Below are 23,817 nucleotides of genomic sequence, written 5' to 3' on the forward strand. Positions count from 1 at the left end.
AATAAAATCTATTTAGGTAAAAACAGGAAAACACAATGGGAGACCCCGAGGCCAGGAGTGTCCTACCCTTTCCTATGAAGAGTCAGAAATTGAAGGGTCCAAATTCAACATTGCATTATATCAACTATTACAATAAAGTTATATACATAAAATAAGAATCATTACTGGGTAATTAGTAATAAACCCTGTAACATTTTGTAATAATTTCTGTAACGCAGATGTGCACTTTTCAAGGTTATTGTTCAGTACAACTTAGTACAACAAGAAACAATCCAATCTATTGTACAATAGAGTCAATGTCTAATAAAGCTATTTAGTCACCTCTAATGAGACATGAAAGTGGCCCTCGTTTCTCAAAAGTTTTTCAAAATGGTATTTGTTTCCCCTTTTTCTTCTTCCTCTCATGTATGGCATCGCGGGCCAAATCGTAGGTCACTACTGCCTTAAACAATACTGTGTGAAATGAATGAGTATTATTTTGACACTGACTTCTCAGACTTGTCAGTGGTGCAAACTGAAATTCTGTGTACTGTCTTGCATGCTAAACTGATCACCAGTCTGGTTCATGCTAATTAGGCGATTTCTTTTTTTCCACAGTCACATCACAGGCAAATTCATAAAACTGAGGGAAATCAGCCGAACGGTGTGTTTTTTATTAGGAAAATTTGCAGAGAGCTCATATTTTATTAAACCAGGTTACTGAACTGGGTATGCTAACGGAAAGGAAATATATGTAGTGTGGAATACAAACTTCTCTTGCTAAGTTTTAGGCAGATTCCTTGCTAAAAGTCACCACCTTTCGGGAAAACATGAATCAAAACAGCTTTTAGTTTCTGTCTTAAACGACAGGCTAATATGATTAGGCTAACATGTAAGTTACTTTTAAAATGAGCAAGTCAAAATGATCTACCATCTATTAAAACGCATAAATAAATACCTATTTTTTTAATGTCACGCGATCTACACACATTACCTTTGCGATCAACCGGTAAAACTCTACCGAAATCACTGAAATGTATTTACTATATGCGCTGTAGACAGTATTAAAGTGTTCATCCACAGGATCTACAGAACTTTTGTGTAGCTGTGAAATAAGTGCCGTTTCCTTTCAGAAAAGGTTTGAATGAAAAATTAGAAAATGCATTTGCATTAAAAAACTTAAAAAAGAGATGCTAATATGCCAGAAGCAAACAAATAAACAACAAATGCTTCCAATCTGCACACTGTAACTCAGTTAGCCACCATTAAGTTCTAACTAGCTGTACAATGAGTAGCAATATAGGAGTAGTCTGAGTTGTAGCAATATACTTAATTTACATATACATGATTTTACCAGAGCGATATTTCGACTATGCAGTTGAGGGTTGAGGGCCTCATTTAAGGGCCCAGCAGTGGCAGTTTGGTTGTGCTGGGATTTGATGCAACTGAACAACCAAAACATTACAAATGTATTACCTCAACTTTTTTTTTTTCTCTTGTCCTCCATGTTGGATTATCATCTTAATTTCCAAACTGCTACCTGAATAAAAGAGAGATTAAAACCATCAACACCAGCTAAAAAAAATGGCTTTACTCTGTACATTTAATCTAAATACTTTTTTTTTTATTTTGGGAATACTACTGTGAGAAAAGGCCTAAAGAAAGGCCTAAGGTCTTGTGGGTAATAAAAATGAATAAAATAAATACCTAAATCAATAGATTTTGACTTGATTAAATTGTCATTTTTCACTAACAATAACCAGACAAGTGTTATAAATTCTGCTCAAAAGTTTGCAACCAAAACTCAATCCAAATTAGGTGTTAAAAGAATCCTTTTACCGCTTGAGTGAAAATAAAAACAAAGCAGATGTCCAACACTGCCTGACTGACTGGATTTGGGTTAAGAGAAAAATTGTGCAACTGCATTTTTGCCCACAGCCAAACGAGCAAACTCGTGCAAAGTTGCGTCGAAATCCAAAAAAACAATCTTCTGAAGACTTAACCCCATGCATGGTCTTTGAGAAATGGGCAGATCATTTGAATTGAGAAGAATGAGAGGTTTAAAACATCCATGCAGGTTCAGTTCCTACACACAAAGCACACCTGATTCCTATCAGTTAATCCTTAGGACCTTTGTAACTTGGCTGGAAAAGAAAGTGGAAGGGCACAATTTGTCCGTTGTCAGATAACGTTGACCAGAAGCCTTTAATCTCCGCTGTGGTTAAACAGAACCCCCGACTCTGTGTAAGGCCCTCTAACCCTGCTCAAGGTCGGATGCAATCCATGTCCTGTCATGTTCCATTTCCAGAGAGAAATTCCCAGAGGCCTTGCTGTAGGAGCATTTCATTCCAGCTATGACAGATATGTGGACCACGTGCTGGCTGAAAAGGCCGTGCCACTATTTATAGCTGATCAGGACATACCCAGTGACTCGTGATTGGAGTATAAAACTCTTTTCACTCTGCAAAACAGCTATATTTTATTTCAAAGGTTCTTGCATCACATTTATAGGGATTGCATAGATCCTTTATAATTTTTTTTATAAACCATCAATGGTGCGTATCCTGATATTTTTTAACTATGACTTTCTTTATGGAATTTTTCACAATTATTTCTATACGTTTGTGTATTTGCACTCACAAAAGTTTTTTATGAACTCCACAGTTCATGCATATCTATAAATGTGCATAAAGCTTCCTAAATGCCATATACAGTGAGGAAAATAAGTATTTGAACACCCTGCTATTTTGCAAGTTCTCCCGCTTAGAAATTATGGAGGGGTCTGAAATTGTCATTGTGGGTGCATGTCCACTGTGAGAGACATAATCTAAAAAAGAAAAAATCCAGAAATCACAATGTATGATTTTTTACTATTTATTTGTATGGCACAGCTGCAAATAAGTATTTGAACACCTGAGAAAGTTAATGTTAATATTTGGTACAGTAGCCTTTGTTTGCAATTACAGAGGTCAAACGTTTCCTGAAGTTTTTCACCAGGTTTGCACACACTGCAGGAGGGATTTTGGCCCACTCCTCCACACAGATCTTCTCTAGATCAGTCAGGTTTCTGGCCTGTCGCTGAGAAACACAGAGTTTGAGCTCCCTCCAAAGATTCTCTATTGGGTTTAGGTCTGGAGACTGGCTAGGCCATGCCAGAACCTTGATATGCTTCTTACAGAGCCACTCCTTGGTTATCCTGGCTGTGTGCTTCAGGTCATTGTCATGTTGGAAGACCCAGCCTCGACCCATCTTCAATGCTCTAACTGAGGGAAGGAGGTTGCTCCCCAAAATCTCACAATACATGGCCCCGGTCATCCTCTCCTTAATACAGTGCAGTCGCCCTGTCCCATGTGCACAAAAACACCCCCAAAGCATGATGCTACCACCCCCATGCTTCACAGTAGGGATGGTGTTCTTGGGATGGTACTCATCATTCTTCTTTCTCCAAACACGTTTAGTGGAATTATGACCCAAAAGTTCTATTTTGGTCTCATCTGACCACATGACTTTCTCCCATGACTCCTCTGGATCATCCAAATGGTCATTGGCAAACTTAAGACGTGCCTGGACATGTGCTGGTTTAAGCAGGGGAACCTTCCGTGCCATGCATGATTTCAAACCATGACGTCTTAGTGTATTACCAACAGTAACCTTGGAAACGGTGGTCCCAGCTCTTTTCAGGTCATTGACCAGCTCCTCCCGTGTAGTTCTGGGCTGATTTCTTACCTTTCTTAGGATCATTGAGACCCCACGAGGTGAGATCTTGCATAGAGCCCCAGTCCGAGGGAGATTGACAGTCATGTTTAGCTTCTTCCATTTTCTAATGATTGCTCCAACAGTGGACCTTTTTCACCAAGCTGCTTGCCAATTTCCCCGTAGCCCTTTCCAGCCTTGTGGAGGTGTACAATTTTGTCTCTAGTGTCTTTGGACAGCTCTTTGGTCTTGGCCATGTTAGTAGTTGGATTCTTACTGATTGTATGGGGTGGACAGGTGTCTTTATGCAGCTAACGACCTCAAACAGGTGCATCTAATTTAGGATAATAAATGTAGTGGAGGTGGACATTTTAAAGGCAGACTAACAGGTCTTTGAGGGTCAGAATTCTAGCTGATAGACAGGTGTTCAAATACTTATTTGCAGCTGTATCATACAAATAAATAGTTTAAAAATCATATATTGTGATTTCTGGATTTTTTTTTTAGATTATGTCTCTCACAGTGGACATGCACCTACGATGACAATTTCAGACCCCTCCATGATTTCTAAGTGGGAGAACTTGCAAAATAGCAGGGTGTTTAAATACTTATTTTCCTCACTGTATATTGTATATACACCCAGTGGTGTGAAAAAGTTTGTCCCCCTCCTGATTTTTATTTATTTTTTGCATGTTTGTCACACTTTAATGTTTCTGATCATCAAACTAATTTAAAAAATGTGTAAAAGATAACAAAACAAAACATGCAGGTTTTAAATGAAGGTTTTTATAATTGAGGGAAAACAAAATGCAAAACTACATGGCCCTGTGTGTCCCTTAAAGCCAGCTCCATGAAAATATGATTTACATTAGCTGGAGTAAAAGATCTTGAATGGCCTGCTATAGAGCTCTGAACCCAACCCTACCTCACAGCTTTGGGATACACTGGAAGACTACCTGCACCCCAGGCCAGGTGGATGCACCAGAAATGTTGTTTACGAGTAATAAAGTCGCAGTTGTGAACGAAAAAGTCAGATTTAAGACAAATAAACTTGGAATTGCGAGAAAAAAAAGAATTATGTAAACTATTTTTTTTGTGGCAGAAACAGGCTTTTTATAGGATTCAGGCCAAAGTATGGCATCATTTCAAACTTAAAGGAAATACCATACAATGCATTTACTTATTTTTTTTGTTGAGTAATCTAAAAAATCTCTATTTACATTTTGATGCAATTAAATTATAAAAGGTTTAGTTTTCAGATATTCTTATATGCAATTTCAGCAATCAAATGTAAATATTTCTAAGAAGGAAACAAATTACTTGTTCATTTAAACAGACCCGTCTTATTTTCTTGCATTTAGTATTTTGCATTAATAAAGAAAAAGTACTTCTTATCCGATTACTCGATGATCGATAGAATATTCGATTACTAAAATAACCGATAGCAGCAGCTCTAATATAAACCCATAACTACATTAATATCTATGGCCTCCAGAGCGACTTTTATCTCATTCATACAACTAAGCAGCTGTTTTGTTAAGGGCCATGGCCGGGCATAGAACTCACAACCTTCAAGTACAATGCCTAAACCACTAAACTCCCGCATCCCACAAGTGGTATAAACCCTCTAATAACACGTTTACTGGTTTAATTCTAGTAATAATTCCAGATGCTTATGACTCCAAAACTTTATCCTTTGACACTGAGGGTTTGTATTCTGTAGGTGTCAAGCAAATGAAACTACAAATAAATAAACGGAAGCTCGACGATTGGAAAGTGAAGGCATGTATTGTTTTTTTTTTCCTCATACTAAATATTACATTTGTAAAAACATACAACAGGAAAAATAGTGGATAAAAGCTAAAAACTGCTTTAATTTCCAACAAAAAAAAATATATATATATTTACAGCATAATACACATTACATTAGTGTAATTAGTATTTTTGTATTTTACCAAACAGCATTATTGTGACAAAAAAAATAAAAAGAGGTAGGGTCAATATCTGCTTCATTTCCGACGTTCAGAATCGACGAGGAAAGTGTGCCGTTCCCACCAAACAGACCGGAACACACTTGATGCACACTCGAGCTGGATGGAGGACACAATGAAAAGCACCATGCAGTCACCCGTGGGGGAAATTGATAGTGCAAAAGCAAAAGAAAAAAAAAAAAAACAGAGAGAGAGAAAAGAACAAAAAAAACACAAAAAAAACCCCAAGACCCCCGAGTGAGTGTTAAGGCAGTGTGAGCAACATATTGCCAAAATTCACTCTGCTTTAGGACTTGGTGAAACACAAACACACACGTTATTCTGAGTTCTACTGATTTAGTGTGAGGAAGAAAGGCCAGCAACACTTTCTATGAAAGGCCACGTTTACGATTAACGACATGACACACCTTTATAATGCGTCTTCATTCATAAAGCGTTATACACCACGTATAAAGACATTATTGATGAAAATGCACTGTGTTCCTTATGCACTAATTTATAACAGGCTGATTTCTATGTATTGGTTCAAACATGGATTTCTGGATCCTAATCAATTAATTATTACTGTTTACTATTATAATAAGTATAAAATCGTATTGTTTACTTACACGTATTAAATTAATCATACATTTGGAGAATTTGTGTTGCTAATAAATGCTGGGACATTCACCACATTTGGCGGACGTCAGAGCGACGTTTATCTCATTCATACAACTGAGCACCTATGAGGTTGAGGGGCCATGCTCAGGGGCCCAGGAGTGGCAGCTTGGTGCGACTTGGACCAAAAAATAATGGCATTTTCGTGGCGAATTTGAGAAATGGACAAATTTGTGCATTTTCATCCACAACGTGCATAAACGCATTATAACGCATAAGCGTATTCGTAGACACGTCATTAAACGTGTGGCTTTATAAAAACCGCCGCTTTCCATGCAGCATCTATACCCCAATCTATTTCATCTATTCGGGTGCCACAGAGAAACCCAGAGAGCCTCCTGCATATATGGTTTTGTAATAGTGCACATACTGCTCATGATCGCTGACCAAACGCCGACAGAGAGAGAAATCGGAAAAACGATGCGAACGTGTTCCCGTATCCCCTGCATTCATACGTATATTTCGTACCGCACCACTATTATAGGTGCATAGGCTTTATTGACTTATTTGTTTTAAAATCTGCATAAAAAGGAAAGATTCATTCGCCTGATATTTCTTTTACATTTTCTTTTATCATCGGAATAAAAATTTCAACTGAATCGTGCTAAAAATCTGAGAGAGAAAAAGAAAGCCCTGCTGGTAAATACTCTAAAGGTGTGTGGTCTACAAGCACCAATAGCACGATTTGGAAATAATGAGAATATCTGAAAAGAGAAAATATGTTAATTAGACAGCGATGGAAAGAGATTATGAAATGTTCGATTTTAAATGGCCGTACGATGAACTGGATGTAGTTTCACTTCACGAGCACCCAAATAAAATTTAGTGCTAATGTTCACCGAATGTGGTTCTTTCCACATTAGTACGTTGTCAGTATGAACGACCGTTTTGGTATATTTATAGGAAAAACCTAAAAGATAAAAACACGGTTTGAAAGTTAAAAATAAACTTTTGCGCCGGCCGTATGGACACGAAAGGAATTGTGGGAATTGAGAACACGGTACAGAGAATATGACACGTGGGAAAAGAATGGGGTTTGATGGGATCGATTGGTCCGTTGGTGGGCAGAGGGTGGCGCCGTGATTAGTGCAAGCCATTTCTGATGTGTTCCTGGTGGATGTCCAGCGTGCCACTGTGGTCCTGGTTGTGCTGCTCCAGGCTCAGGTCCTCCTCCCATAGCTGGGCGTTCTTCCGGATCTCGTCCAGAGAGTACTCCTTTAGTATTGTGCCGTTCTCAAACACGGTCACGAGCATGTCCTGCATCATCATCACACACACACACACACACACACACACACACACACACACACACACAAGTGAAAAGAAACGTTTATTATTCGATGGTGAAAACATGTACCGCAGTGACAGAAAATAAAGAAATTATTCGCATAAAACGCAACAGAAAGATTTGGTATATTTGGTATATGAAGATCAGTAACATTTATAAGCATTGCATATATATATATATATCTATATCTATCTATATCTACACACACACACACACTGCGCTTTGTTTTGTTTTTTTTAATACCCCTGGCATTGTTGTGTATGTTTTCAAGTTTAACAAAGTTAAAAAAGAACAAAAATAATAAAAACAACGTGACACTGCGCTCAAAGTGCGAGCTGAAGACGAAACAAACTTCCAGTCCGCCACTCAATATGTTCCTGAGGGAACTTGGATTTTAAATATATTCAGCATGTAAGAAGGATTGCATTCGGTACACATGGGCACCGACCCGAAGAGCCCTGTACCAAAAAAGTTTAGTGCTAATACGTGTACTGTTACACACACACACACACACACACACTAAACACATATACTGTATATAAACATTGCCCGTGAGCACAAAGGGAGCGCCATTTTACATGGGTTGGAGTGAAAGATCTTAAATAGCCTGCTATAGAGTGCTGACCTCAACCCTACTGCACAGCTTTAAAATGGATTGGAACGCTGCCCGCACTCCAGGCGAGGTTCGGGTATGCGCAAACGTTTATCCCTATCATGTTTATAAACCTGTAAATAAAGGTGGTTTAAACCTGTGTAAACATTTCTAAAGGCTCTCCCCACCCCCCTGAATCTCACAACCCTACACAGGCATCAAGCTTATTTCAAAGGGAATTAAATAAAATTGTGTCGTAGCCTAGAAAAAAAAATAAAAAATGTATGATATGATTTTAGTATTAATATCAGATCCTTAAGGCTCCAAAACATATACTCTGATTTGTAGCCACATGTGACTTTTCTTTTCATCTTCTTCTACTCACCTCCTCAGGTTTGCCTGCACCTCGTTCAACTGTCTCTATAAACCCATCCGAGTTTCTCCTCAGTGACAGACGCCCACGTTTTGATCCCTTAGATGGGTCTGTTACTGGCTGTTTATACACGTCCATCTACACACACACACACACACACACACACACAAATTTACACCTAAGACTTATGTAGGACATTACTCATATAGAGAAGCATTTAAATTGGAGGGTGGAAACTTACCCCTTTCCCACTATTCTCCACGTAGCTGCATTTAAAGGCGCAGTTCAGTGTGTCTCTGTTGATCTTCTGCAGCAGGGCGCTTCCACAGCCGAAGAAGACGTTCTCGGCGCTCCAGCCCTCGTCGCTGAGCTTCTTCAGGATCTGGGAACGATAACACAGGACACTTTAGTGTCAGGCCAAGTCACCCAGACATGGTTTAAAGTCAGCCTGAAAGGTTAAAGGTCATAAAACGCAACATCCAACCAGAATCCAGAATGAAAAGGCAGCCACGGCAACACGAGTTTTTCATATTCAACTGGAATTTCCAATTCACATATACTGTACATACAAATCTGTATTTCTTACAATCTTGATTTGACAAAAAATAGGTTTCTGATATAATGTGAATTAGTAAAATATTGTTATATTCTTGTCACTAGAACACCACTGTCGCAGAATGACGGTTGCTACTTTACCGTCTCGACTGAGCAGAGATCGATCCCGTCGCCTTGGATGATGCGCACGTATGATGGAAGCACTTTATAGCCCATAGAGTTCAGAGAACAGCTAAAACACTCCTCTAAAATCTTTATCACCTGCAGAGAGAGAAAGAGAGAGAGAGTGAGAGAGAGATATGGGGCTTACCTTTTTTTTTTACCCATATCACACACCAAAAAAAACTTTTCTTTCCTTTGTTTCTTTTCCATATTCCTCTCTTTCCATCCTACTTTCTGTCCCTACTATCTACAGTTCATATTTCTATTCCTCAGTCCTCTTTTCTTCCTTCCTTCAGACGTTTGTTTTCTTATTTCCTTCAAGTCTTTCCCAAGTTCAGTCCCTTCAGTGCTTCCCTTCCTCCTTACAAAGTGTTCATATCTTTCATACCGTCTCTATTTATGACCTTCACTTGTACTTCACTCTGACTTTGAATCATTACAGGATCCCCCTGCAGTCAGGACATGACCCACCTCCAGCAGTGTCTCTGTGGGGTCTCCTGAATCAGGCCGGATGACGAGGCTGGAGTCTTCGCTGCGTTCCATTACTCTCTCCTTCAACTTATCTCCCCAGATGTGCTTACAGGCCTTGAAGATGTCGTAGCTGTCGCTGACCACCGCTACGGGGCCTGACGGGAACTGGTCCAGCAGGTACTCATACGCCTCCTTCTCTCTGCTCCGGCCCCAGGAGATGATAGTACTGGAAACACACACACACACACACACACACACACACACACACACACACACACACACACACACACACACACACACACAATTATTAAATAATTGAGACAGGTTATTAAATGATGCTTTGAATAAATGTTACATAAACAAATGGATAAAAATATAATTTTTTAAATGTTATTTTTTACAGATAATTTTTTTTTTTTTACAGATAAATACAGATTTATTTATTTCTTTTTTTTTTTTTTTTATACATTTTTTAAATGCTTTTTTTTAGAATAATTAAAACACCCGGAGTCTGATTTAAGCACTCTGTGGTTGTTGATAAATAAATATAAATTATGTTTAAATATTAATTAAACATCACATATAACTCCTAATTAGCCTCCAGCTTCACTGCGAGATTAGCTTGTCTTTGTCTGTGGTTAGATTCGATCACATGACCAAGGATGAGCTTGAAGAAAACAAAGTGACTCTCTAATAAATCTGCCATTTGACATTGTGCAAACGGTTGTGAATGAGTGATTGTGAGCTTCAGTGGTAGATGGTTTTCTCCTTGTTGCTTCAGACAAATAAGTAGAAAAAAGAAAGAGAGGGCAAGAACGTCACGGAGGAAATCAGAGAAATTTTAAAAATAAACGTTCCTGTTATGCTCATCATAATAAATCGGGTCCTGTGTTGAACTCTCGGGAAGAGAGAGATGTCTCAGTGTGTCTCACCTGTGCTCAGCAGCCGGTATAGAAAACCCAGCCATGGGGCAGCTGTAGTAATGCTGAGCCATGAGGACTCCTGCCACCGTGTCCGTACTGGAAAAGTTCACCAGGTGTGCGGCTCCGCCCAGCGCTGCCGACTGTGTGTGTGTGAAAGAGATAAAAAAGAAAACACCATGAACCACGTGTGTGTACCCGAATACTAATTTAATGAGCATGCAAAATATTACGCCGATAATAAATTCCAATATTCCAATGATATTAAAGTACAATATTACAAATCAATGCAGTTCTGCCTATTTAAAGACGTTTTCCCATGAGTATTACTCATCATCTAAGAAGAGCAGCTGTTGTTTGCCAGAAGAAGCACACAAGGCTGTTGCTCAGGATTAAAATTTGTATTTGATGCTAAATAAAGATCGGAGTCTTGCCCTCTCAAAAAAACAAAAACAACACAACAACAACCCGTGTCCATACAAAATCCACTTCAGCCGTTCCCTTGATTTATTCAATGTGATACTTCACAGTCTGAGTCTGAGATTTCCCCCTCTATCTATCTATCTATCTATCTATCTATCTATCTATCTATCTATCTATCTATCTATCTATCTATCTATCTATCTATCTATCTATCTATAAATTATGGATTGTCTGTTTATCATCGTTCTGCAACATCATAACCTCTGCCAAATGACAGGCTGATGGCTGGGTTGCAAACTGGCTTTTCATTTCTCCTCACATCTCACATCTGTCTCAATCTGACCCGAGCTTTAAAAACAGCTCTCCTTTAGAATGGGCAGATCAGTGTACATCTGAACTCCCAGACGCCCGCGGACACACCCGGCGCTGCGCTTATCACCTCAGCCAGATGTCTGCTGACCTTTCAGACGCAGACACTTTCCCTGTCTATATCCTCCAGTGACCTCCCTTTAATACTCAACCCAGTTGTGTACAGTTATGACTGCCATCTGTGTTCCTGTTCAGCAAATACTGAGCTCTGAGCTGTCAAAAATACACCTCGAATGTATAAATGATCCTATCTGAGACACCTTTATATCTACAATCAAAGTGCACTCTGCTCAGAAGTGGCTATATATTAACTCGCCTTCTTACCCATGCCATTCTATAGTCTGATGATTAATAGATTCTGGCTATAAAGTCACACATCTAAGCAAGTGTGTTCATAAATCCACTGCACCATGCACTGCGCCAGACCATAAAACTCGCTCATTTGTTAATTGCGACTGCTGCAAATATCTGGATTTGCCCCCGAAGCATATCAGATCGACTCGGTTGAACGAGGTGGTTATTAGTGCGTGCGACCGAACTAGTACCTCCTGAGAGGAGACGCCTCTGTAGCCGAAGTCGTGCAGTTTGAACTCCAGCCCCTCCAAACTTCCCGACGTGGCCTTCAGATGCTTGGCGAGGATCTTTTTGAACTCCCGGGAGATGGTTGCCACGGTGATGGGGTACCACATTTGGACCAGCATGGTCTGAGGGGACAAAAAGCGCACATGGCGCATGAGTCAAAATGGAGAGAGAGAGAGAGAGAGAGAGAGAGAGAGAGAGAGAGAGAGAGAGAGAGAGAGAGAGAGAGAGAGAGAGAGAGAGAGAGAGAGAGAGAAAGACGGAGTGTGTATGGGATTGGGACTGTATATGTATGAAAGAGAGATCAAGAGACCAAACAACTGATCAAACAACCAGAAGAACCAGCAACTGACCGGCATACATTCGCCTGATCAAGAGACATTTAAATTCAAACCAAAAGACAGAAAAATCAACTCGATAACAAATTCATTGGTTACCGACTGAATGACAGACATACAAAAGAAAACATGAGACTAATCATCTGACAGACCTTTAAACTTACATACTGAATAAAGGTCAGAGTAATCAATCAATCAGACCGTCAGACTTAGATACAGTCCAAAAGTCAGAACTTCAAACTTCAGATACAGTCCAAAAGTCAGAACTTCAAACCCCAGGTACATACCAAAGGTCAGACCTTCAGACTTACATACAGACCAAAAGTCAGACCTTCAAACTTACATACAGACCAAAAGTCAGACCTTCAAACTTACATACAGACCAAAAGTCAGACCTTCAAACTTACATACAGACCAAAGGTCAGACCTTCAAACTTACATACAGACCAAAGGTCAGACCTTCAAACTTACATACAGACCAAAGGTCAGACCTTCAAACTTACATACAGACCAAAAGTCAGACCTTCAAACTTACATACAGACCAAAAGTCAGACCTTCAAACTTACATACAGACCAAAGGTCAGACCTTCAAACTTACATACAGACCAAAGGTCAGACCTTCAAACTTACATACAGACCAAAGGTCAGACCTTCAAACTTACATACAGACCAAAGGTCAGACCTTCAAACTTACATACAGACCAAAAGTCAGACCTTCAAACTTACATACAGACCAAAAGTCAGACCTTCAAACTTACATACAGACCAAAAGTCAGACCTTCAAACTTACATACAGACCAAAAGTCAGACCTTCAAACTTACATACAGACCAAAGGTCAGACTAATCATCTGACAGACCTTCAACTTACATACTGAATAAAGGTCAGAGTAATCATCCAACAGACCTTTAAACTTACTTCCAGACCAAAAGTCTGTAATCCCCTGACAAGACAGAATTTTGGGTCAAAAACAACTAAAACAACTACAAATGGAGGACTGAAGTCTGTGACTTGGTTTTTACTACTTGGAAAACATAGGAAAGCTATTCTTTGAACTGTGCAGGATCTAAGGTCAGAGAACCTCGTTGTTGAGGTTCACCAGGTCATGAGTTTAACCTTGCTGACCCTGAAAACCTTTATAATCAAAGCTCTGTGTGCTGTTTCAGAGCCGCCGCAGTGACCGAGTATGTGCTGGAAATGAAAAGAGCCAGAGTCACTGACTTGGGCAAAGGCACAGCAGGGCTGCGTTTATAACACACCCAGAGCGTTAACCGTTTAGTGGGAGGATCTCTACAGCTCAAAACACACTCCAGACTTAATTATTTGTGTGTGTCTCCTTTTATACAGACTACTAATGACCAATTCGGGTTCCTCTTTGGTTTTATCCTTTAGTGGCCTTTCAAACAATATTAAAAATACAAATGTTAATTTGAACATTTCATTAGTTGATAACATTATTACAGTGTCAATTATTCAAATACAAAAAAAACCCCCAAATTTTTACCATCTACACTTTTAGGTTTGAATTCCTATACATGTTTAAAGTGATCTGGATTAAATGAAATACTATACATTTATGTACCACGATCAGTTTAAATGTTATTCTCGTACCTCTATGTAATTGGTGAGCCAGTAGAAGTCTGGGTCTGTGTTCTCGACAGTGAACAGGACGTTTCCCCTGGGAATGATCTTCCCCTCGGGAACAGCTTTGATGCGGATCGGAAGGCGGCCGTCGTATCTCTGGCGCGCGCACACAAGGAAAAACGGCGTTTAGCGCAACGGACCTCTGAGAACCGAAAACTTCGAAATTCAATTCAATCGGATTCAATCCTACCTCCAGCAGTTTCCTCCAGCCCTCCTCGTCAAACACCGCCTGCTTGAAGTGCATCTGGTAGAAGACTTTAGCTTCCTGGATCTTCTCCTCTGTGACCACGCATCCTGGGGAACAGGTTACGATGCACTCGGTTACAGATACTCGATTTACATCGCGTGCATCAGAAAAATCCCGTTGAAGACTGTAAACATGCCCGAGCACGCGTTTCAAATTCTTGAACCTGATTGGGATTAAATAATCTACTTTTAGAACCTTTTAATCTCTTGGGACAATGTGCTTTGTCCTCTTGTAATCACTCTCTTTAGGGATAAACTTACAGGCTCTAAACTTTATAATCTACAAAGCTGCTTTGAGACGATGTCCATTGTTAAAAGTGGCACACAAATCAAACTGAATCGTATCGTAATGCATACAGTCGTTTTTATAGAGTGAAACGGAGAAATATATTCATAGACTGAGTCTTTACTTGTAGCAATCAGGACATTTTTCGTGTTCAGGATGGCAGAGTGGCTTTCTGGTGCCATTTCATTTCAAAAAAGAAAATTGATGCACCACAGACAGATAAAAACCAGGCAACTGCTGTAGAGTAAGTGAGGAAGGAGCGCTAATACTCCTCTTTCCCCTGGAATTCATTACCACCCCGTCGCTGAGGAGTTGCGCATGACGGCCCGTGTGACCCGCCGTGCTCCTAAATTGCAGAAAAATCGCCAGCTTGAACTTCGTCCCTTTCACAAATCCACTTTGAGCGACCCATTACGAAACGCTGCTGTGAAGAGCGTGCCTTATGCAAACACGACTAATGATGAAACGGGGCGTTGTGCGATTTTGTTTTCATACTGGCCGAGAGATTCGGTTACATTTAAGATGCGTGTTAACCGGGGACACGTACAGGCCTGTTTTATGCCAAAAAAAAAAGGCCGTTTGACCCGGTGGTTCAGTCAAGGTTCCTGTCTGGAGATGATCCAGAGGCAGAGCCACGTGAATTACGTGAGCTTGCTGTACTATACAAAAGCAATGACAACAAGGTTAATGGAGTTTAACCTGTGATGTCTGTGATAATTCACATTATTTCAGCCTGTATTTAACAGGATAAACATAAGGATCAGCCCACAGTCTACACACAAAGCATTCATACCAAGTAGTCATTAAAAAAAAACCCTCAAGAAGGAATCCTTTTGCTTAATATTTTTCCTTGATATATTTAACATACTTCACTTTATGGAATTTTTTTTTTCAATATTGCTTTAATAAAAGTAATTCAAAAACAAAGTCTGATCCATTTCAATATAAATCTTAATTATATTAAATTTTTTTAGACTTCTTTATTTCATACTCTAATAAAAAATAAAATAAAATAAATGTATAATTACTATTTAACGACTAATAATTGCTTCCGTTCTGATTTGCAGTGTTTGTTTATTATTTATTATTTGCACTTTATTCTCTTTAATACTAATAAATAAACAAAAAAAATAATATATATAATAAATTTTTATTTCCTGTATTAATAATGCATCCATGACAGAGGGACAAAAGTATTGGGACAACCGACTTTTGCAAGCCGTATGGTATGTGGTTCTTCTCCACAAAACCTGCTTCTGTGCACAAAGCCAGCTCCATGAAGATCTGCTTTACACGGGTTGGAGTGGAAGATCTTGATTGGCCTGCTATAGAGCTCTGATCTCAACCCTATGGAACATGATGAATGTTAACACTGAGTGCACCCCAGACCTCCTCACCTCACCTCCATCAATACTAACTTTACTAACACCCTTGTGGTTGAATGAATTTCCACAAAATCTAGTGGAACATCATCCCATAATACTAAAGCTTTTTAAAATAAATGGGAGTGGGATTTCCAAAAAAAAAGCACATATGAATCTCATGGTTGGGTCATGGTCTGTTTGCTGAGTCGTGAGAACATAAAGAACATAAAGAACATAAACAGCGTGCTGAAGATAGGCAAGTTGCAGTTTAATTGATAAGATGTTAAGACTTTCAATCGGAAGGTCGTGAGTTGAAATCCGAGCGCCGCTGCTGGGCCTTTGAGCAAAGCATTCAATTCTCCCTCGACTGCTCGGTTGCGTAAGAGCGTCGTCCAGAGTTGCGTAAATGTAAGCATAAATATAAACACCTGCGAGATATTTCTTCAGAAGGTACTGCAGGCCGAAAAACACCACTTCGTTGAACTGGGCTCCTATCTTGCGCCGGCACTCGAAGTAAGAATAGACTTTGCTGAGGTCTGGAGGATACTGCTTGTAGTGTGTGATCTGCCAAACAGGAAACAAAAAGCACAGTTTCAACCATCTAATAACAGCCCAATCCGATCGTGTTTTATTCCACTCCCCACATCAATTTCATTTGAAACCTGAGACAACGACTGAGACTAAATGTGATCTTATAAGTCCCCAAATAAGAGAATAACCATAATTAGAATAATAATCATTCATAATACAAATTCCAGGCAACTCCTAGAGTATGTACTGTACACGAATGAAACACACTGGGTCACGTGAGCACCAATCAAAAGCAACGAGCTTCGACGAGCTCGAGTGAGTGGATGAAGAATTTACGAGAAAAAAAAAGTCAGACCCATGGAATGTTATTCTTATTATTATCGTTAATTCCAGTAAAAGTCGGTGCTCGGAATAAAAACAGCCTGTGCCTTCATATCACAAAAAAAGAGAAAAGAAAGCAAAGCTTGTGGCGAGGTCAAAGTCGAGCTCTTTCGAAACAGTTATATAATGATGTTAAAAGGGAAGGGGGGGGGGGGGGGTTGAGGAGTGTTTACGGTGCGATATAACAATCTGACGTCATAGAAACATCTAGATTTGATTGGATGTTGGAAGAAAATAAAGATACGACATAAACCGGCTTTACGTACGGAGCGTTACAACACACTAAGTGACAGAGCGGTGGATGTACTTTTGATCTGTTTACGGGTACGTGTTACGCTATAAAACGTCCGTGAGACAAATCGCTTCATCGTCCATGGGACCGAACGCTTCATCCCTCATCGGCCTCCCGTTCCCTTGCCTTTAATATGTTCTTGTGGAGAAAACGGCACAAAGTGATGAGACTGGAGACTCCTTCCAAATACGTGAACACGATTCTACACTGTTTATTATCAGGATTACAGTGTAAATCAGACGTTACTGTAGTATCAGAATAGCATGACCTGTGTGTGTGTGTGTGTGTGTGTGTGAGTAAATAAGAGTGACTGTGAGTTAGTATGTGTGTATATAAGTATGTGGATATGTGAGTGGGTGTGTAAATGAGTATGTGTCTATGGGCGTGTGTGTATATGCGAGTGGGTGTGTAAAGGAGTGTGTGTATATGGGTGTGTGTGTGTATATGTGTGTGTAGCTGACATTCTAGCCTCTGATGCTTTCGGATTTGAAAGGAAACATCCTTTGCCATTTGAAAGTGATTAAAGATGGGGGTCGCCTCACATCCTCCGATTACAGCCGACCCTCCTGACATGGTTCCAGCGCGAGCAGGACGGAGAAACACCAATGTGGAGTTTGTGTGGGTTTTATTTTGCTTTCTTTCTTGTTTTTAACCTAATATGCACCGGACAGGGAGGAATTAGGGATTTTGACATGTCATATGACCTAAAATCAGATCACAACATTTTTTGCGCATATATTCTACAGGTTCAGTGAGAAAAATATGTAGTTCTTTCCAATTAATTTGTTACATTATCTCACAAAATTTGCTAAATTTCTGTTTAATTACTCCATTAACTCCATTATAAAACAAATTATATTTAATTGACACAAATTCAGAAAATCTGTAAGGATATAAAAAAATATTTTCCAGATATCTATTATAATAAATGCATTGATCTATTATTTTATTTCATTATTTTCATAACTAATATGCCTGAAACTTAATTCCAGCAGATATATAAAGGGTCGCGTGTCAAACCGCACTCTCCGCACTTACACCCTACCCCGCGCGTGAACAGTACATGCCCTGAGGTAACCACGGTAACGCACTATGTCGGCGTAAAACCTAGCGCTCCAGCGCGCGATTTGGAACGCAGACAAAATGGCGGCCGGAGATTGGCAAATGCAATTTCGGTTTCGTTTCTTCGTTTGTTTTTCGAACTTTCCGGAAAGAAAAGCTGCTCAAACGCACTAGGGTCAGTATAAAGACTCAGAATTAAACACGACTATTACAATTATTAGTACGAGTAAAAATTAGCTGTAAAAATATTATTAACTTCACAAGCATTCACATGTAGAAATTCCCAGTGCGCGTATATACGCGTATATACACCACTCGTCTAATGCACATAGAACTGAAAACTGTGCATTAGCATAGCATAACAAACTGCACTGTCATGGGAGAAAAAGCACTTATTAGAGGAACATGTGTAAAAATTTACTTTTTTATTATTTATATTTTAAATCAGACCACCATCACGCGCTAGGTGTTATTTATTTATTTATTTGCGTACCGTAAAACCCTGCATAAACTCGCATTATTTTTGTGCGCCAGGAGAAGCTAAAGGCTAAAGCGGGCCATTTAAAAAAGAAAGCAGCTCGCAGCCTGGCAGCCGAGAAAGGAGTAATACTAGAAGGAAAATGTGGGTTTTTTCCAGTCTGACACGCGTCATCACATGTTTATATCCGTATTTATTTAATAAAAGAAATGTCCTTGGATCAAAGATACGACCATGAAAAATGACAAGCAAGGGCAGACAGGGTAAAAACATTTAGCTTAGCTGTCTAGCTAACAACAAACATTACGGAGAAAGCAGCCGAATATAAAAACAAAACATTCCATCAATAATATATTATGCAAATTGAATTTCTTTACAAACCAAATATATAAAAAATAAAGCACATTTATAGCCAAGTTTACCTTGTATGAATCCGTCGCGAGTAAAAAATTATACTCTGGAGCTGCCATGTCTGTATATTTAGTATAACAAAATTCTAATAGATTGAATAAAAAAACTAAAATGAAATAACACTTGGGGAAAATAAAAACGCAGATACACACGTTTCCTCGCTGTGTGTGTGCGTGTGGAGAATACGCACGTTGAATGATATGAGGACTCACTGGAGGCGGAGCCACACGTAAACCCTGCGCAAGGGGGCGTGGTCACAGGCCACACGTACCTCCATGCACTCTGAGTGGATATAATGGAAGGGGGCGTGGCCTACCCAGATTAAACCAAGCCTGCCTTGTGTTTAGGCTTGCGCAATAAACAGAAGTGGGCGTGGCTTGTGGGAGTCGAACAGCAGATTTTCGGTGGGAGTGACGCACAGAGGCGCTGCAAGGATTGTGTACAGTTTCATTTTCTGTGAAAACAAGAGCGAAACTGTGGACTCTGCTATTGGGAGCGAAGGCCTCCTGGCCACCGTTTTGAGAAGATTTAGTATTTGTTTATTTTGGGTAAATATGTTTACCTGATCTATTTTGTCCTGGCCAGTTAATATCAAAAGTGACACACTGAAGAGCAAAGTCTAGAAGCAGAAGCAATTTGTCAGGCAGGTCTAATAGAAGTACCACAAAACACTTCTGCATTCCATGTGACAGCTGGGACACTCTTTTTTATTTTTAAAGTAATAACCATTCATTACATCTGATCATCTGATTGATCACATCTGATTGGCTCATGATCAAGGCCTTTCTTCGTCATGACCCTCTCACACAAAAACCACTTCAAACCCTATCCAGCGATTCTTCTGACACATTTATTACTCTTAACAAATCACACCTTTAAAAGTGTTTACTGATGCTTAAAATCTACTGATTTTTACTACATGATCAAAACACATAATAATGCGAAAAGGTCAAAAGCTAAGAAGCGGCGTCATATATAAATATATATAAATGAAATATTCGATATATATACAGTGTATTTAAAATACAAAAAAATGGTGCAAGGAACCTAAAAACATAAAATATATTTTCCGTATATTATATTAATACCTGTATGCTATAGTTACGTATTTTTCCAGTTTCGAACAGATAGAGGAGATCCACTTATATAGGTTTGATACCTAATGTTTAAATAAACAATTATTCAGATTTTCAATAAGCATCGTTCACTCTGACCATGACTTGTCACTGTGCTGTAATGGTGTTACAAATAGTTAATTGGTGAATGATGTCTGATGTCTGATTTTTCAGACATTAAGTGTGTTTGATAATGTAATAAGGGGTCCAAGCACTGCTGCCCTGCCCTTATGCCCCTCTGTAATGTATTTTGCAGGTGTCCTTATCCAGAAACTTACAATGATCTAATTCATAAAACTGAGCATTTGAGGGTCTTTCTCAAGGGCTCAGCAGTGGCAGCTTAATGGTGCTAGGATTTAAACTCAATGTCCAACACTTTAACCAGTGAGCTGCCACTTACCCAGATATGATCAGATATGTAGATATGATCATGTCTGACTTTGTGGCAGGATGGTAATAGCAAGTATTAACCAGTGGTGGTAGATGTAATTCATTACTGTACTTAAGAAGCCTTTTCACACATCTGTACTGTACTGAAGTGTTTCCATTTGTGGAGACTTTTACTGTAACTTCACTACATTTCAGATATCGTACTTTTCTCAACTACACTTTGCGAAATTAGTCGTTCCTTTTTATTTACGAGCGGATATTCAGATGTCAGTTCAACAGTAGGCAGAACATTTAGGGAGGAAAAAATGATAGAAGAAACTCGTGACTCTGCCTTACCACAACACCCTTATTTGCACGATTTTTTTAAAGAAGTTGAAAAGAAGGTTTTGGTCACATGATCATTTTATTCGCGATCAATCAGTGTTTGATACATTCATAGATTGTTGAGTCCTTTTACATAAACTGAGGTGATTGAGCAAAGAGACTTGTGACAAAAATGATAACAGGAACATTACAGCTATAATAAATTATAGTACTTTTAATACTTAAGTACATTTGAAGGCAAACACTTTTGTACTTTTACTCAAGTGAAGGTTTAAAGGGACACTTTTACTGGAGTCTTATTTTAGAGTGAATGTCTACTTTAACTCAAGTACATACTTCGTCCACCACTGGTTCTAAATCAGCTCACTGAGGGTCGTTGTAAATAAACTCCCTACTCTCCAATAATGAACCCTCTGTCCAAAATCCTCCTTGCATCTTAACAAGCAACTTTCAGACAGATGGACCTCATGACACGATTAATCAGGTTGCATCCTGCTGTGCTCTGGAGTAAGTATAAAAGTAGCTCTAGTTCACCTCGATTGCACTTTTGCTGTGAAAACCATCTATTTATTTTTTTACAGGAATGTTCTTGAATCATCTTTATCTTCTGCGCCAAAGTTCGACGGATGTGGTGTCTTTTTGGATTACCCTATCCCATGAGGGACCGGTGAAAGCTTCGAGGTGAGTGAAAATGAGGTAAATCATTCGCTAGGGAGATTCTCGGAGTGTCCAGCAAATAAATCTTGTCAATGTGACTTTTTGATTGGAATCAAGACACATCAGTTTTGGTGCAAAAATGTAGACGAATGATATGTAATTGGAGAGGAATTTATTATTTGTTAACCTCTCAAACTTTTTCCGTACAGAGCCAAAAATGTGCTTGCGTAAGCTACTTTTAGGAATATTCACGCACCACTAGAAGCATTGACTAACATTCTTTCGCTTTTGTTCTGGGCCTTGACTTGTTGCATTTTCGAGATCCTCCTGAAGAACGTATGTTACGTAAAATAGGAGCAAAGAACAAGAAAGATAAGATGAGCGTTAAACAAACGTCGCTTATTTAAAGATCTATGTGACAAGGAGACGCTTCAAAGGTTAATTAAAGCAGTTTACTTTTTGTAGGCAGTCGCAAACATGTGACACGGAAGTCCAGAGTCCAGGACTGTATGGTGATTTATTTCTCAGAGGAATTAGTTTGTACTCAGCATTCTTTCACTTTCAATTGTGGGCATGCTGGTTTGCCTTTTTCCTTTTTGCTATGCATCTATCTATTGCTTAATATACTGTTCCTTTTCTCCATGGCCTACTGCTGCATAGGATTAAATAAAAATGAACCAAAAGTAACTCTGAATGATCCACTATAGCAGGGGTCCCCAGTCTATGGCATAATGACCATCTAAACAATGCTAGACGTATATTTTGAAAATGTAATATTAAATATATTTTTTTACTCATATCATATCTGTATTTGATAATAAAAGCTGGCTCTCACACTAAAATTCCCTTTAGTTATTAACCTAGCCTAATTATTTGTTAGATTCACTGCACCAACCAACAGAATAGTACATTTAACATAAAGTAAACATAAATGTTTTTTTTTTTTATTTCAATAGCAATATCTATGAAAAAGAATTTTTATAATAGTAATAATGCTCTTTTAATAGGCCATATATCTCTTGTCTGTGTGGTCCATAACCAAATAATAAACTAATTAGCATTTGGAGGCATAATAAATACATTTCAAATCATAAAAAATCTCACTTTAAAAAAAGGAAATTCATGTGACCCTCACAGAAAAAAGTTTGGGGACCCCCTGACCTAGAGGATAATTCCTTAGTTTCATATTACAGTCTTTAATTATTGATGACCTTCTTAGATAAGTATGGTGATTTCTTTGTAAGAGGAATGTCTGTCTGATGCTTATTAAACGACGTTTTTTAAAAAACAATAAATGGAATTTTGCGCAAAAGGTCTTGAGAAACAGGAACCTTTTCAACAGAGGTGAAAAAAAAGTATCGTCAGCAAATCGCTTTCAGAATCGTAGATTATGAAACGTAACGCCGTCTCTCAAACGTCTTTCACTATTGCTTTGGCAAGAATCCAGTGCATTTTAAAGGGCTAACTCTCTAGTCGGGGAACGATTGTAAATTCAGACCGCAGGATCACCAGACTACAACTTCTCGACCCTTGAACAAGATCCTTTAATGTTCTACTCCAAAGGTCCCAACCTCGGAGCTAACTCAATTTAATTACTGTACACTTGTGGTGCCCCAAGTGTGATGCGCCTCCTAATAGCTGCAGTGATTCTGGCTCTATTTTGTCTTGTGATTTTGTGAGCCTCCAGGCATTTATGGTTTTCTTCCTCCTTCTTCTAAAACACGATGGTAGATGATTAATAGGTTGTTGACACTCTAAATTTCCCCTAGATAGGGATGCGTGTGTATGTACGCTGTATGCATGAACGTTTGTAGACACCTGACCAAAAGATTGGTATGTGCTTTTTTTGAACATCTCATTCCAAATGTAGTCCTCATTTGCTGTTATAGTAACCTCCATTCTTCTTGGAAGATGTTTCACTAGATTTTGTGGAGTTTCATTCAGCCACATGTGTGTTAGTAAAGTCAGGTAGGTGAGGTGAGGAGGCCTGGGGTGCAGTCGACATTCACATTCATCCCAAAGGTGTTTAAAAAGGTTGAGGTCAGAGCTCTGCAGCAGGCCACTTAAGATCTTTCACTCTAACCTATGTAAACCCTTTATCAGGGAAAAACACAGAAGGCTTCTTTATTCAATTCAGTTTCATTTGTATAGAAATGGACATTGTTGCAAAGCCACTTTACAGAATAAAAAAAATAAATTCCAGTCTCAAAAAGAAACCAGTCTCAAAAAGAAATTTATGCTCACCT

General features: G+C 39.0%; 2 protein-coding genes across 2 annotated transcripts in view; one reads left to right on the forward strand and one right to left on the reverse strand.

The window, feature by feature from the left end:
• Positions 1–5,441: 5,441 nt before the first annotated feature.
• nampt2 (nicotinamide phosphoribosyltransferase 2) lies at positions 5,442–19,290 on the reverse strand. Its single transcript, XM_083534762.1, has 11 exons — positions 19,097–19,290; positions 16,359–16,494; positions 14,225–14,328; positions 14,002–14,130; positions 12,019–12,177; positions 10,694–10,824; positions 9,762–9,987; positions 9,270–9,389; positions 8,815–8,955; positions 8,586–8,711; positions 5,442–7,577 (listed from the first exon to the last, which is right to left on the reverse strand). The coding sequence occupies exons 1-11, from the start codon at positions 19,142–19,144 to the stop codon at positions 7,404–7,406; spliced, it is 1,494 nt and encodes a 497-aa protein (XP_083390888.1). The 5' UTR covers positions 19,145–19,290; the 3' UTR covers positions 5,442–7,403.
• The window catches only part of cadpsa (Ca2+-dependent activator protein for secretion a), a 117,079-nt gene continuing 109,762 nt past the window's right edge, over positions 16,501–23,817 (forward strand). Inside the window, exons 1-2 of the mRNA XM_083534739.1 lie at positions 16,501–18,371; positions 21,496–21,595. The gene's annotated coding sequence lies outside the window, so the exon portion shown is untranslated. The remainder of the gene's footprint in view (positions 18,372–21,495; positions 21,596–23,817) is intronic.

The sequence above is a fragment of the Silurus aristotelis genome (genome assembly GCF_946808225.1).
Source record: "Silurus aristotelis genome assembly, chromosome: 28".
Lineage (NCBI taxonomy): Eukaryota > Metazoa > Chordata > Actinopteri > Siluriformes > Siluridae > Silurus > Silurus aristotelis.